The 12,500-nt window shown below is 43.4% G+C and overlaps 2 protein-coding genes across 2 annotated transcripts in view; both read right to left on the bottom strand.

Annotated features, from left to right (window-relative positions):
* LOC308156565 (unconventional myosin-VIIa-like) overlaps positions 1-12,500 on the bottom strand; it is a gene marked incomplete at both ends in the record, with an annotated part of 292,311 nt that overhangs the window by 245,680 nt on the left and 34,131 nt on the right. The window lies entirely within an intron of this gene.
* Positions 1-12,500, bottom strand: part of LOC308154822 (unconventional myosin-VIIa-like) — a gene marked incomplete at its 5' end in the record, with an annotated part of 45,500 nt that overhangs the window by 3,248 nt on the left and 29,752 nt on the right. The window contains 2 exons of the mRNA XM_080528041.1: positions 9,117-9,230; positions 9,331-9,436. Of these exons, the coding sequence (XP_080384167.1) occupies positions 9,117-9,230; positions 9,331-9,436 (220 nt within the window). The remainder of the gene's footprint in view (positions 1-9,116; positions 9,231-9,330; positions 9,437-12,500) is intronic.

Here is a 12,500-nt window from a genome sequence, read left to right as displayed (position 1 = left end):
TCTGGGGAATGGAGGCAAGCAACATCAGCTTCATCATCAGAGCTACCTATGATGTGCTCCCATCTCCAAAGAACCTTCACCAGTGGTATGGTGAGGACCCAACCTGTGCCCTCTGCCCAACTCCAGCTACTCTCAAACACATCTTGTCCGGTTGTAAGACCAGCCTCACACAAGGCCGCTACACCTGGAGGCACAACCAGGTCCTCAAGAGCCTGGCAGCAGCTCTTGAGAGCAAGAGGAATACCATCAACTCCTTGCCCTTGAAAGCAACCAATTCCATCACGGCACCAACATTCATCCGAGAGGGACAGAAAAAGTCCAACCATCCTCCAACCAAACCAGAAGCTGGACAGCTAGCCATGGCCCGGGATTGGAAGATGCTAGTCGATATTGGCCAGCAACTAATCTTTCCACCCGAGATTGCAGCCACCACCCTTAGACCAGACTTGGTACTCTGGTCCCCTTCACTGAAGTCTGTTTACATCATAGAGCTCACAGTCCCGTGGGAGAATTCAGCTGAAGAGGCCTATGAGCGCAAGAAACTGCGCTACACAGAACTGGCAGCAGACGCTCAACAACGAGGATGGAAGGCAAAAGTCTATCCGGTTGAAGTGGGATGCAGAGGTTTCGTGGCTTCTTCCACCAGTAGGCTGCTGAAAGACCTTGGCATCCATGGACAGGCTCTGCGACAGACAATTAGATCACTCTCTGAAGCGGCCGAAAGAAGCAGCCAGTGGATATGGATCAAGCGGAAGGACCCTTGCTGGGCTCAAAGAACAGCAACATGACCCGCTCACTAATCCCCCCCCTACCCCCACTCCCACTTGAGAACCCAGGTCAGAACCCTCCAGGAGGAGGGTGAACAAGGTATGCGGTCTGCTCTAGGCCTGACTCAGGGAAGAGGACACCCCTGCCTTGCATAGTCCCGTGGGCTGCGCCATTTAAACAACCAGGCAATTCTCATGATTGGGCATGGGACACAAGCTCAGGCTTGATCACCCTGTAGCTGGCCGCCTTAGATGAGGGTGTCTAGTGTTGAAAAGGCCGAAACACCCCATGATTCAAAGGTACTCTACTGATGATGTGTCCCGAAATTTAACATCCTTCCCATGTCTGAGATACAGCTCCCATGCCACTCTCAACATCAAGGCAAACCTCATGTGCGTACCATCCATTGGCACAATGGACAGTATAACATCACGTCCCGTGTTTCATAATTCAGTAGGCCTATGTTTACTGTTAGACTCATATTGATATACAGTAGGCCTATGTTTACTGTTAGACTCATATTCATATACAGTAGGCCTATGTTTACTGTTAGACTCATTATTCATATACAGTAGGCCTATGTTTACTGTTAGACTCATATTCATATGCAGTAGGCCTATGTTTACTGTTAGACTCATATTCATATACAGTAGGCCTATGTTTACTGTTAGACTCATATTCATATACAGTAAGCCTATGTTTACTGTTAGACTCATAGTCATATACAGTAGGCCTATGTTTACTGTTAGACTCATATTGTGATGGGAACTATTTTGGGGAGAGGGTTAGTGCGTGATTGTGTAGGAGGGGGTCAGGGGGAAGTGCTGGTTGGAGTGTGCTTGATTGTTTTTCCCAAGACAATGGATAATAATAATAATGGATATTAAACTATCACTTTTCACTCAGTGTCCGCGTCTATCTTTTTTCATATCGGCCGTACACAAATAGAGATTTGTATTTTCTATAATTATATACAAATGTCCTGAAATTATTATAATGTAGGCAGCTAATTATTATTTTTCGTGAAAATAAGGTGGCATTTTCTATACATGATATTATCTTCAACCATGAAGAATATGTGGGAATGGTTACATGTAAGATGTGTGTTGTTTTACAAGTTTGTCACAAACGCGTATTGTGTTGCCTTTCAAATTGTTTATTTAACACACCACGTATACTTGTTGACATAATTTGTCACACACAGAATTGTCGGATTCTGCACCATATGTAGCTGCTTATTCTGCACATTTGCGCAATAAGCTTTCTAAGTTTGAAGATTTCTGACCTGTTAAATTCTGTTATTTTATACATATGAAGACTACAGAATTTCTACTTTCTACCCAACTGGGTATAATATTTATTAAACTTACTTACTATTGTAACAGCACCCTCCATCACAAACAAATTTAAGTTTGTGGTTAAAGTTTTAAAAGGAGTCGGCTACGTCGTGCGTAAAACCATTTATCCTTTGTAGATAGTATTCGTTTTGAGGTGGAATGTCTGAAATAGCCTTATAATATCACATATAGAGGTACCTTGAAAGTTGCGACAGTAGTTTTATCTCGTGTAAAACATGAATAAAACATTGTTGTATATCCTGGCCCAAAGATGAAATGGAGGGTGTTTAAAAGCGTGCATTGCCGCACCATTCTTGGCGCATGCCACAGCGAGGTAGTTCAGGTCCTGTCCTTGTTTGTGAAACTATGTTGTGGCTTTGCTGCCAGCCACCTTAAAACACCTTTTAGAGACCTTGCGAAAACAAGGTAACGGGCAGGGAAATTGACACCATTAAAGCCACAAGGACGGAACGTGACAAATTGTAGCGGGAAGTGATCACCGCGTCATTCGAAATCACCTTCGCTACACTTATTTTCCCTGTCTGATTAATGATGGATTTTAACATTACTCATGACATGACGAATGTATAGACTATCACGACTCCTATGCATGTTTTTTAAATGTTTATTTTATTTTATTTTATTGTTAGGCTGAGTTAGATTTTTGGCTACATTATCAATCAAATATTGAGCCTGTTATTTCAGACAGTATTGACTGCTATGTCAACTTGAATTTTAGGTATGTTTATTTGTTTCTTTACATTCATCAGCTGCAACGTTTGCAGGAAAAGTGCTATACAAATAAATTATTATTATTTGTATTATTATTATTATTATTATTATCATCATTATTATTATTTAGAAATCAGGTGCTCGCTACCATGGATATTGACGAGGCACTGTTCCATATGTCATCTATTATGACGATGAGTTCCAGAATCTTTGGATATGCACCAATACATTTAGAATCAGAACTATTGCTTTGTTGTTTTCTACGGATTACATCTAAAACCGCAACTTTTATTCACACACTTGAATCTATATTAACTTATAAGCAAACACAAAGGAATATATACAATGAAAAGGGTGAGTAACATTTTTGTATCATAATAATCTTAACAAATTGTCTACAGTTATTGTTAAGAAAAATAGCCTAGAAACATGTAAATGTCAAAATTGATGGAAAGCCTAATTGGTCTTAATAGACAGAAAATAAAAATGCCCCAAAGTTGATATTGTTGCTCCTAGATCCAAATTAATTTGAAGTTGGGTAATTTGCTTCTTCCTTGTCTGAATGTTAATTCATAACAATCTTTGACCACTTTCAGATAAGAAGAAAGCGCAAGTCAAAGAAGAAACCTGGTCTTCAGGGCAGGAGTGGTCCAGCGGACAAGTCCCTGGTCTCCAAAGGGAACAGACCAACCACACCTCTGCCTCTTTTCACTCCTGACCAGAACTACCCTGATGTGCACCGCTCATCTAAGGCCAACAAGCCAGTGGTCCAGTGGGAGTCTATCCAGGTTGTGGACCCCAACAACCCCACTGCCATCAGGTTGATCATGAGGAGGGTTAGAGGTCAGAAGACTGGGTCTTGTCCCCAGCTATCCCAGCAGGTCACACAGTGCCCAGGTCTGTCCCAGAATGCTCTGCAGCAGAGACACGGAGAGGGCAGTGCCAGTCAGGTGCCAGGCAGTCTTTCCTGCAACTTGACAGGGCAGGGGCTGGTCGAGAGTCCCCCCGCTATAAAGAGAAGGTATCACCAGTTTGCCAGGCCTAAATGGGTCATCAAGACCCTCAAAATGCTCCCAGGGAAGATGCGGGCGAGGCTGATAGGGGTAGTGGTGGTCTAGTGGATAGTGAGTTGGACTTGTGATCGGAAGGTTGTGAGTTCAAATCCCGCCTGAAACCACACCACTACTAGTGTGCCCTTGAGTAAGGCACTTAGCCCTCAGTTACTCCAGGGGGAATGTCCCTGTAATTCGTAATTGTAAGTCGCTTTGGATTAAAAGCGTCTGCTAAATGGCAAAATTAATTAAATTAAATTGATAGCCCATGGTAGGGCCCCCAACCCCCCCCAGACTGGCAGCAGGAAGCGCAAGAGAGCAGCCAGCCAGAGTGAAGCAGGAGATAACAGCAGCTCAGCCAAACGCTCCCGCAGTAGCCAGCCCAGCAAGTAAAGGAGGAGAGCACGCAAGCATGTGCACAACAATGGCACTTAAATGATACTCACACACATACACACCAACATACACCCTGCGCACCACACAACACCCCCCCCTTCCACACACACTCTCCAACTCCCCTGCCCTCCACACACACACACGCACACACACTCACACACACCAACATACACCCTCTGCACCACACAACACCCTCCGCCTTCCACACACATGACACACACTCTCCAACCCCCCCGCCCTCCACACACACACACACACACACACACACACATACACACACACACACACACACACACACACACACACACACACACACACACACACACACATACACTCTTCCCTTTCTTCAGCAGATCAAAAAAAGAATAAATTGGGTTTATTTTAAGTTGTGAATTTGTCTTTTTTATGCATTCCAATATGATTTCAGCATTGGCCCCCTGGACCAAAGCCATTCCTCTTTAAAGCAGAGGGAACAACCATGATTAGACAACCAGGACTATAAGAACAAGAGAGAAGATTAGTCACTGAGAAGTAATAGGTGGTAATTGATCAAACAGTACAGGACTGAGACACACAATGTGGTGGGTGAATAATGTCAAACTGTGTCATGGCTTGCCCTAGGAAAAGCCATTTCAATGCAGGATGTGTGTTTTATGATGTGTGTTTATGTGTCCTCAGGTTTGACTAAAAGTTTACGAATTGAGTAAGAATTGTCAATGGTTAGAGCAAAGACATATTACTGAACGGGCCTACCGGGCCCAGGCCCAGGGGCCCCAGAGATCAGGGGGCCCTTTGCATTTCTTGTCGCAGGGATGCCGGTAGAAAATGTCCTACTGTAACTGGGACAAATGAGATTCCTTATATGAAAGTAAAAAAACTATTTTGAATATACTTTTGAATATACTATTTTTAACAATTTTATAGGGGCCCACGTCTTGCAAAAAAAAGAGAAGCTTGTGTGGGCTACATAGTTTCTATAGCCTACTCAGATTCTAATGCGAATACAGGCTACATTCCCATTAGATTAATGAGTAGGCTATAGAAACTAGACACTAGAGGGCGCCATTAAAGTTTGTGTACTGGGGACAGGTCACGAGGTCACACTGGTGCAGGTCTTTTACAGATCTTTTATTAAGGCTGAAGATGATAAAAGCCCACAAGGACTACTCCGCGTAATTATCGATTGTGGCCTGCAATCTATGTTTCCAAATGTCTATGTTGCGCTGCGGCTATTTTTGACTCTGCCTGTAACCAATTGCGAAGGGGAGCGGTCATTCTCTGTGCTGTCCAGGATTATAAACGAATTGCGGACTAAAATTACGCAACACCGTCTCAAGGCTCTTTCTCTCATGGCAATTGAGAGCGAACTGACCAAATCACTGGACTTTAATGATATCGTGGATGATTTTGCACGAAGCAGAGCCAGGAAAAAATGCATTGCATAAGGTAAGACTATTTTATGATTAATTCAGTCTTATAAAGCCATCATGTGGTTGCTATATATGACACCATAGTGTTGCCAATTGTTTTTGGTTGAAAGCGGTGTATTTTGTTACTGTACATGTACTGTTGTTGGCTTCAATTGAGTGTGGCATGCCTGTGTTGTAAATCCTGTGTCGTTGAAATACAGGTGAATTTTTTCTAGTTATTGTGCTGTTGGCTTTGAGTGTTCCTCCGCTGTAAAACCTGTTGAGATGCAGGTAAACGTAGGCTATATCTTACTGTATATACTGTTGGCATTGTGTTTACTTGCGCTCTAAAAAAAAAATGTGTTTGCGCTGGGGCGGGGGGGGGGGGGGGCCTTTCTACACGTCCAGGCCCAGGGGCCCATTTTTTCATGATCCGTCTATGGGTTAGAGCAGTGACCACATCCATGTAGAACTCTTTTTGGTTCCATGCTGAAGCCTTTTAGGTTCAATGTCTTTTCCACAGAGGGTTGTACGAAAAGGTTCTTCAAAGGGTTCCCAAAAGGAACAAATGTGTCACAGCTTGGTGAAAAGGTTTGCATTTGGGGAATTGTGAATCCTCGCAATTGAGCCAAACAAGTCTTGTGAAAAAAAAATGTTTCCCGTTTTTTTGGCATAGGATGAAAATGTAAGCGATGAAGAACCCACGCAATATTATAACCAACAGTTTTACATTCACTAAATACCTAGTTAGTTACCAAACTTGGGTGGGGGGTAGCATTCGTATTTGTCTGGTGGGCGTTTCCCTTTCGATACTCCCAGCCCACATCCTTTTAAATAGCCATGTGCACGTGTGTTTGTTGACAAGATGGAAGCTGCCATCAAAGACTTTATCCACAAAGAAAGTTTTGTCAATCAATATACTATTCACGGGACTGTTGTCTGTCGATACATCTTCTGCTTTGTTCTTGGGTAAGTGAGTTACTTGTGTCACGACCCAACAGCTCTGCAGGTACAATGAAATCAAAAGTCTCGTCAGTCACCGCCATTCAAATAACATCCGTCAACAGGCAAGCCACTCCCCCATGTACCCTGGGTACCCAATCATCATAACCCACCCAGTTTACCATGACAGAAATAGTTGGATTGTGACATTCATTCCCCCATAAACTAAAATACACACACAATTAACTTTTTCTTCATTTTGTGTTTGTTTTTCCCTTTTTTTCTTGTTTTCTTTATACATATATATGTTCTTCTTCCAATTAAAATTCATAAGCTTTTATTCTAGTACTCATTCAATTTCATAGAGCAACAAGTACCACTAAGCTTGTCATAAATCTGATATGATCTAACGTTTAAGCTAGACTAGATCTAAGAACATAGAAAGTGAGTTCTTAAGTAATTAGATCATCTCTAACAACTCCTGTAGGAAAATCCATCTGTATTATACAGCATTTCATCCTCCAGAGAGAGCGATGACACAAAAATGTATATTAATAATTAATAATAAATAAAAATTATATATATATTAACATGTCCGTAATCCACACAGAAGCTCTCTGCTCTGCCACCCTGAGTGACTAAGGCTACAGGGCTCTATGCACTGTCTGCCTCTCCAATCTCTGCTAGGTCACTCTGTACACAAGGCAGCACCGTCTTAGGTATTTCTCCCTCGTATGCTTTCATGCTTTGCATGTTTTTCACCAAGACAAGCAGCTCTACTGATGATCCACATGTTATCGTATCTGGGGAACAATTACAGGTTGTGAGTGAATTTAAATATCTTGGTGTTTGGCTGGACTCTAATCTTTCATCCAAGGCACATGTCCAAAAAATCTGTAAGCGAGTAAAATTCAGCCTGGATAACTTCCGTTTCATAAGGAACTACATGTCAACAGAGGGAGCTAAGATGTGTACATTCTATGATCCTTACACATTTGACAAGCAACAAACAAACTGGTCACAGCCCCACTGACAGATGACTAGGGTTGGGTACCGAAAATCGGTACCGGTAGGTACCGGTTACTTTACATTCGGTATGTACCCGTACCGAATCGCAAAGGAGATTTCGGTACCTCATTTCGGTACTTTACTGGTGACTCGTGACGTCACATCGCCTGTTAAATTTCCACTCAGTGAAAGCAGCGAGTACGGAAGGATAACGAGAAGGTTGCTAATAGCAACTTCCGCTAGCGGGTTGGCATAACGCGACGCTCGACTTATGGGTGCGTTCCGTAAACTCGTTCTGGAATTCTGATCACCACTCGTGGAATGCCTTCTGTCCAATCAAATGACTTGCTCCCCTTATGACGTCGGGCCCAGTGTGCGCTGCGACGCTCTCAGAGCGAGTTTACGAACGCAAGCCTTTGATTGGACAGTGCACTCCAGGATTCGACGCGTCTGTTGATGACGTAGTGCGGATGTGTGGCTGCGTCTCTGCCAGGTGGACAACATGATCGGGGATCTCCTGATATTCGGGTACTGTGTCAGATCATGTATATATCATGTAGATATATCCTTATCCTACTACTGTGTCTGAAAAATCGTCATGTCATCATGGACCAGAGAGGGGGAGGGGAGTAGTAGTAGCTGAGCGGCAACAGAGTTTGGATTTTGACGAGGTGGAGGGCTCCAGTTCATCAGAGTTATATTTCCTCTTGGTCTTCTTGGTTCCGGGGGCTATGCAGGCCTCTTCACTAGATCCCTTTTCTAAGAATATTCTGATGTCCTTGAGGGGCTGCCGAACAAGTGTGTACTCGTATTCGACATCAGTACCAACGATAGGCACCCCCAGCTTAATGGAGTCCCCAAGGCTCAGGAGTTTTATTTTAATTTATTTTAATTTGAGTGTATATTTAACTAATATATATTGTGCCTCAGCAATACAAAAGTGAAAAGCTGTTTAATGTTGTCGACCGTATATATATACAGTATATATATGTCATTTTTAAAAATCAAAAGTACCGAATTAAGTACCGTTTTGGTACCGGTACCGTTTTGAAAGTATCGGTTAGGTACCGGTACCGGATAAAACCCAAACGGTACCCAACCCTACAGATGACAGGTAGATAATGACAGGTAGTGTAATGGGGGAGTGGTTGTCCTGGGGGAGTGGTTGGGAGTGGAGCAGCTATTGTTCCCACCCATTAACTGCCTGTGAAAAGTGCCTGTGAAAACTTTCAGGCTGAATTTCTCGATTCGTTGATTTGGGGGGTATCAACATTCAAATATGCATAACTTCTTCAACTTATTTCAGATTGCAATGTGTGACACATCCTTCGAAAGCTTACAATCTGCCCTTTCACAAACTGTTTCATCCGACCCTGTCACAAATGGAGTTGCATAGCCCCAAGCATGTTGTTCTGTTGTATACCCTGTATCCCATGTACTGATGAATAAACTTTGAATAAACTTTGAGTCACCTTGTCTGTGATCTTGACAAACAGGCTGAAGCCCTCAGAGGAATTCAGGAGCAGTCTGCTGGAGATGTTCAGACAGAAATCTTTGGCCTTGGTGCTCGACTCAACCTCAAATGCCTGCAGGCAAAAGAAACACATCATATTGGGCCTTTTATTAAGATAGAATGGTAAATGCAATCTTAAAATTAAGATATAATTGATGTGTTTGACCTCTCACCTCATCTGTGTCATCAGGGAAGTAAACTTTGTGAAATATCTGAGTGGTCTTGTGCTGGATAGCCTCCACCTCCACCAGGTGAGGAGGGTACTTCCTCGATCCATTTCTGTGAGAGGTTTCACCCCCGAGAGGAATAGAGAAAAAAAGAGAAAAAGGAAGAGTGAGAGTTAAGACACAAATGAACCATGTAGATAGATAGATAGATCTTTATTTATGTGTCACTCCTCAACAAATAGGTATGGTATAAAGAACAGCAACAAAAAGTGCATTAAAAAGTTGAGGACTACTCACATGGAGTTGTGAGACACAATACAATTCATAGCAATACAAATTAAAAACGTACATTCAAGTACTATTACACTTGAACTATTACACAACAAATACCATTGGCATTACAATAAAATACAATATGTAAAGGCAATGAAATATGAAAAAAAAGGAGGAGGGGGCAGTTTATTGTGCGATGCTCATGAAGGCTACTCTTCTTTGTAGGATGAGGTAGCAGGCCTTGGCACATTCATTTATGCAGTGTTCACCAGCTAAAATTGTACACAATTTATTTTGGTCATCAAAGTCATTAAAATTCTCATAGTGTTTTGATAAAAAGATAAAAAGATCAGCGCGGATGTCGTTGTAAAGTTCACAGTGTAATAAGACGTGGGCTTCGGATTCAATCGAACCACTGTTGCATAGTGTGCAGAAACGACTCTCCACTGGGGTGTTAGTGTATCTGCCGGTTTCCAGGGCTAAGGGAGCGACTCCACACCTAAACTTGGCAAGGGCACTTCTATGCTGCCTGGGCATAATGTATTGAACATAGGGTTCTGATTCAAAAACATTTTTAAAAGAACAGTAAGTACGCAGTTTGTTTCCCCTCTGGCCTGTTAATCTGCAGGAGCCATTTCTCCTTGTCTGCCTCTGCAACTGCTTCATCAAGACTCCGTAGATCATTTCTTGATAAGATTAGATCAGTGCTGGCGAGATGGGATAGATGTAGAGAGCTAAGAAATGTTCGCACCGTATGAGCATAGTTTTTCACATTTCTCATCTGGTTAGCCCACAGGAACACACGCTTACATAGCCTGTTATCCGGCATACCACACAGTCTCTTCCAGTTCTTGAAAATGCATGACCACTGGTGTTGCCACATGGTTTTCCACCCCAAATCACCTTGTATGGCAGCATTCGGTGTGTATTTACCCACACCCAAATAAAAACGACATGCCCTATTAAAAACAGCATTAATACAAGAGTGACTTTTGTAACCCCAGACAGCAGCTGCATAGGTCAGGATGGGCAGAACCAAAGATTCAAACAATTTGGTGAAACATTTGAAGGGGAAACCACCCAATATTTTGCTTTTGGCTATAATTGCACCTAGTGCTCTATTAGCATGCAAGGCTAGATGTTTAGCAGTTACACTATAGTCTAGGAACTCTGTTAAGTATAGACCCAGATATTTGTATTCTCTGACTACCTCTAGTGGGGAAAGCCCGCAGGAGAAGCTAAAACTGGACAGGGGCTTTGCTGGATTTCTGAAATGCACTACTTTGGTTTTATCAACATGTATATTTAGTTTCCACTCCTGGCACCAACTATGGACCAGTGTCAGCATCTCCTGTAGTTCCTCTTCTGTCTCAGAAATCAGGGTAATATCATCTGCGTATAAAAGTATAGAGATCTTTTCATTTCCTATAGGGACACCTTTTCCCAGGGCCTTAATTGCTATACTTAAGTCATTTATATATATGGAGAACAGAACAGGTGACAAAATGCAGCCCTGTTTTACGCCGATGTCGACTGGGAACCAATCTGTAAGGCTACCATTTACACGGACACAGCATTTCACATTTTCGTACAGAGCAGTAAGACAGTTAAGGATGTTGCCATGTAGGCCTACAGCTGACAACTTCTCCCATAGCATGCTACGGTTAATATGATCAAAGGCTTTGGAAAAATCTATAAAAGAGCAGAAGGTAGATTTTCTAAGCTTTTTCCTTGAGTCTATAATAGTAGTTAAAGTGGCAATATGGTCTATACAACTCCTTTTCTTTCTAAACCCATTTTGTTCATCTGTTATGATGCTGTTGGACTCCACCCACTCAGAGACCCTGTTATGTAATACACAGCAGAACAGTTTATATACAGCAGAGGTCAAAGTAATCTTTTATCTTTTCCCCCGCCTTTATAGATAGGGTTGATGATACCATATTTCCATAATTCTGGGATTGTGCCATTAAGAAAACAATGATTAAAAAGCCTATGCAATAAGTTAAGTGCATTACCATTTTTCAGAACATCAGCAGGTAGCCCATCAAAACCATATGCTTTGCGTTTCTTGGCTGCTTGCAGGACTTTGACAATCTCATGCTCACTGATTGGCTGGTTCAGGGATGTATCCAGGTTAAAGTGGGGGTGCTCTGTGACTCTGGCGAGGGTGGGGCCCCTATGCTGGTTCGCCTGGAACAAGCTGGCAAACTCGCTCCTCCACGACTCTAGGACAGATTCTTTATCAGTCTGTGGAGAGCCATCCGGCCCCAAGACCTCCCAGGGGATGTTGGGGTGCCGCTCGCTGCCTACACCAAGCTGGTTAACTTGGCTCCAGAAGGTCTTCGGGTCGTTGCTTTCTAGTTGTACATGTATGTGTATATGTGTGTGTGTGTGTGTGTGTGTGTGTATGTATGTGCGGGTTGTAGCATTTCCTCGCCTCGGCCCGACAACAGGGCGACTAAGGACCATGGACAGAGACCACGGCGGTCATTGGGAGAGGTACGGGACGCACAATATCTCCCATTCACACAGGTGCCGCGGAGAAGGCAATCGGAAGACGGGCGGCGGGAGACGTAACGCTACCCAATAAGCCCGACTCGGCGCACCTGGGTGGATCGGAGGAGCGGGCTGGAGAGGGACACCGTAACCAGCAGACGCGAGAGGGGATGGAGTCATCAGTACAGACAGGGAGGGGGTGAGCGCAGAGCGGCGGCATACTAAAAGAAGTCTACAGTGCACTGACGCGTGTCTCTCTCTCATTTTATTTAACAGCGGGAGACGGAGCCCGAGAATGGCGCACCCGTCCCCCTAGATCCAGATACGAGGGGTACCTGGGTCCCTCTCCTCCCACTGCCCCCAGCCCGGAGTGGGACACTCTATGGAATACATCCTTCTTTTTC

The sequence above is a fragment of the Nansenia antarctica genome (assembly GCF_963989245.1).
Source record: "Nansenia antarctica genome assembly, chromosome: 4".
Taxonomy (NCBI): domain Eukaryota; kingdom Metazoa; phylum Chordata; class Actinopteri; order Argentiniformes; family Microstomatidae; genus Nansenia; species Nansenia antarctica.
The sequence above is the reverse complement of the archived record's forward strand: the minus strand, read 5'-3'. Positions and strand labels throughout refer to the sequence as shown.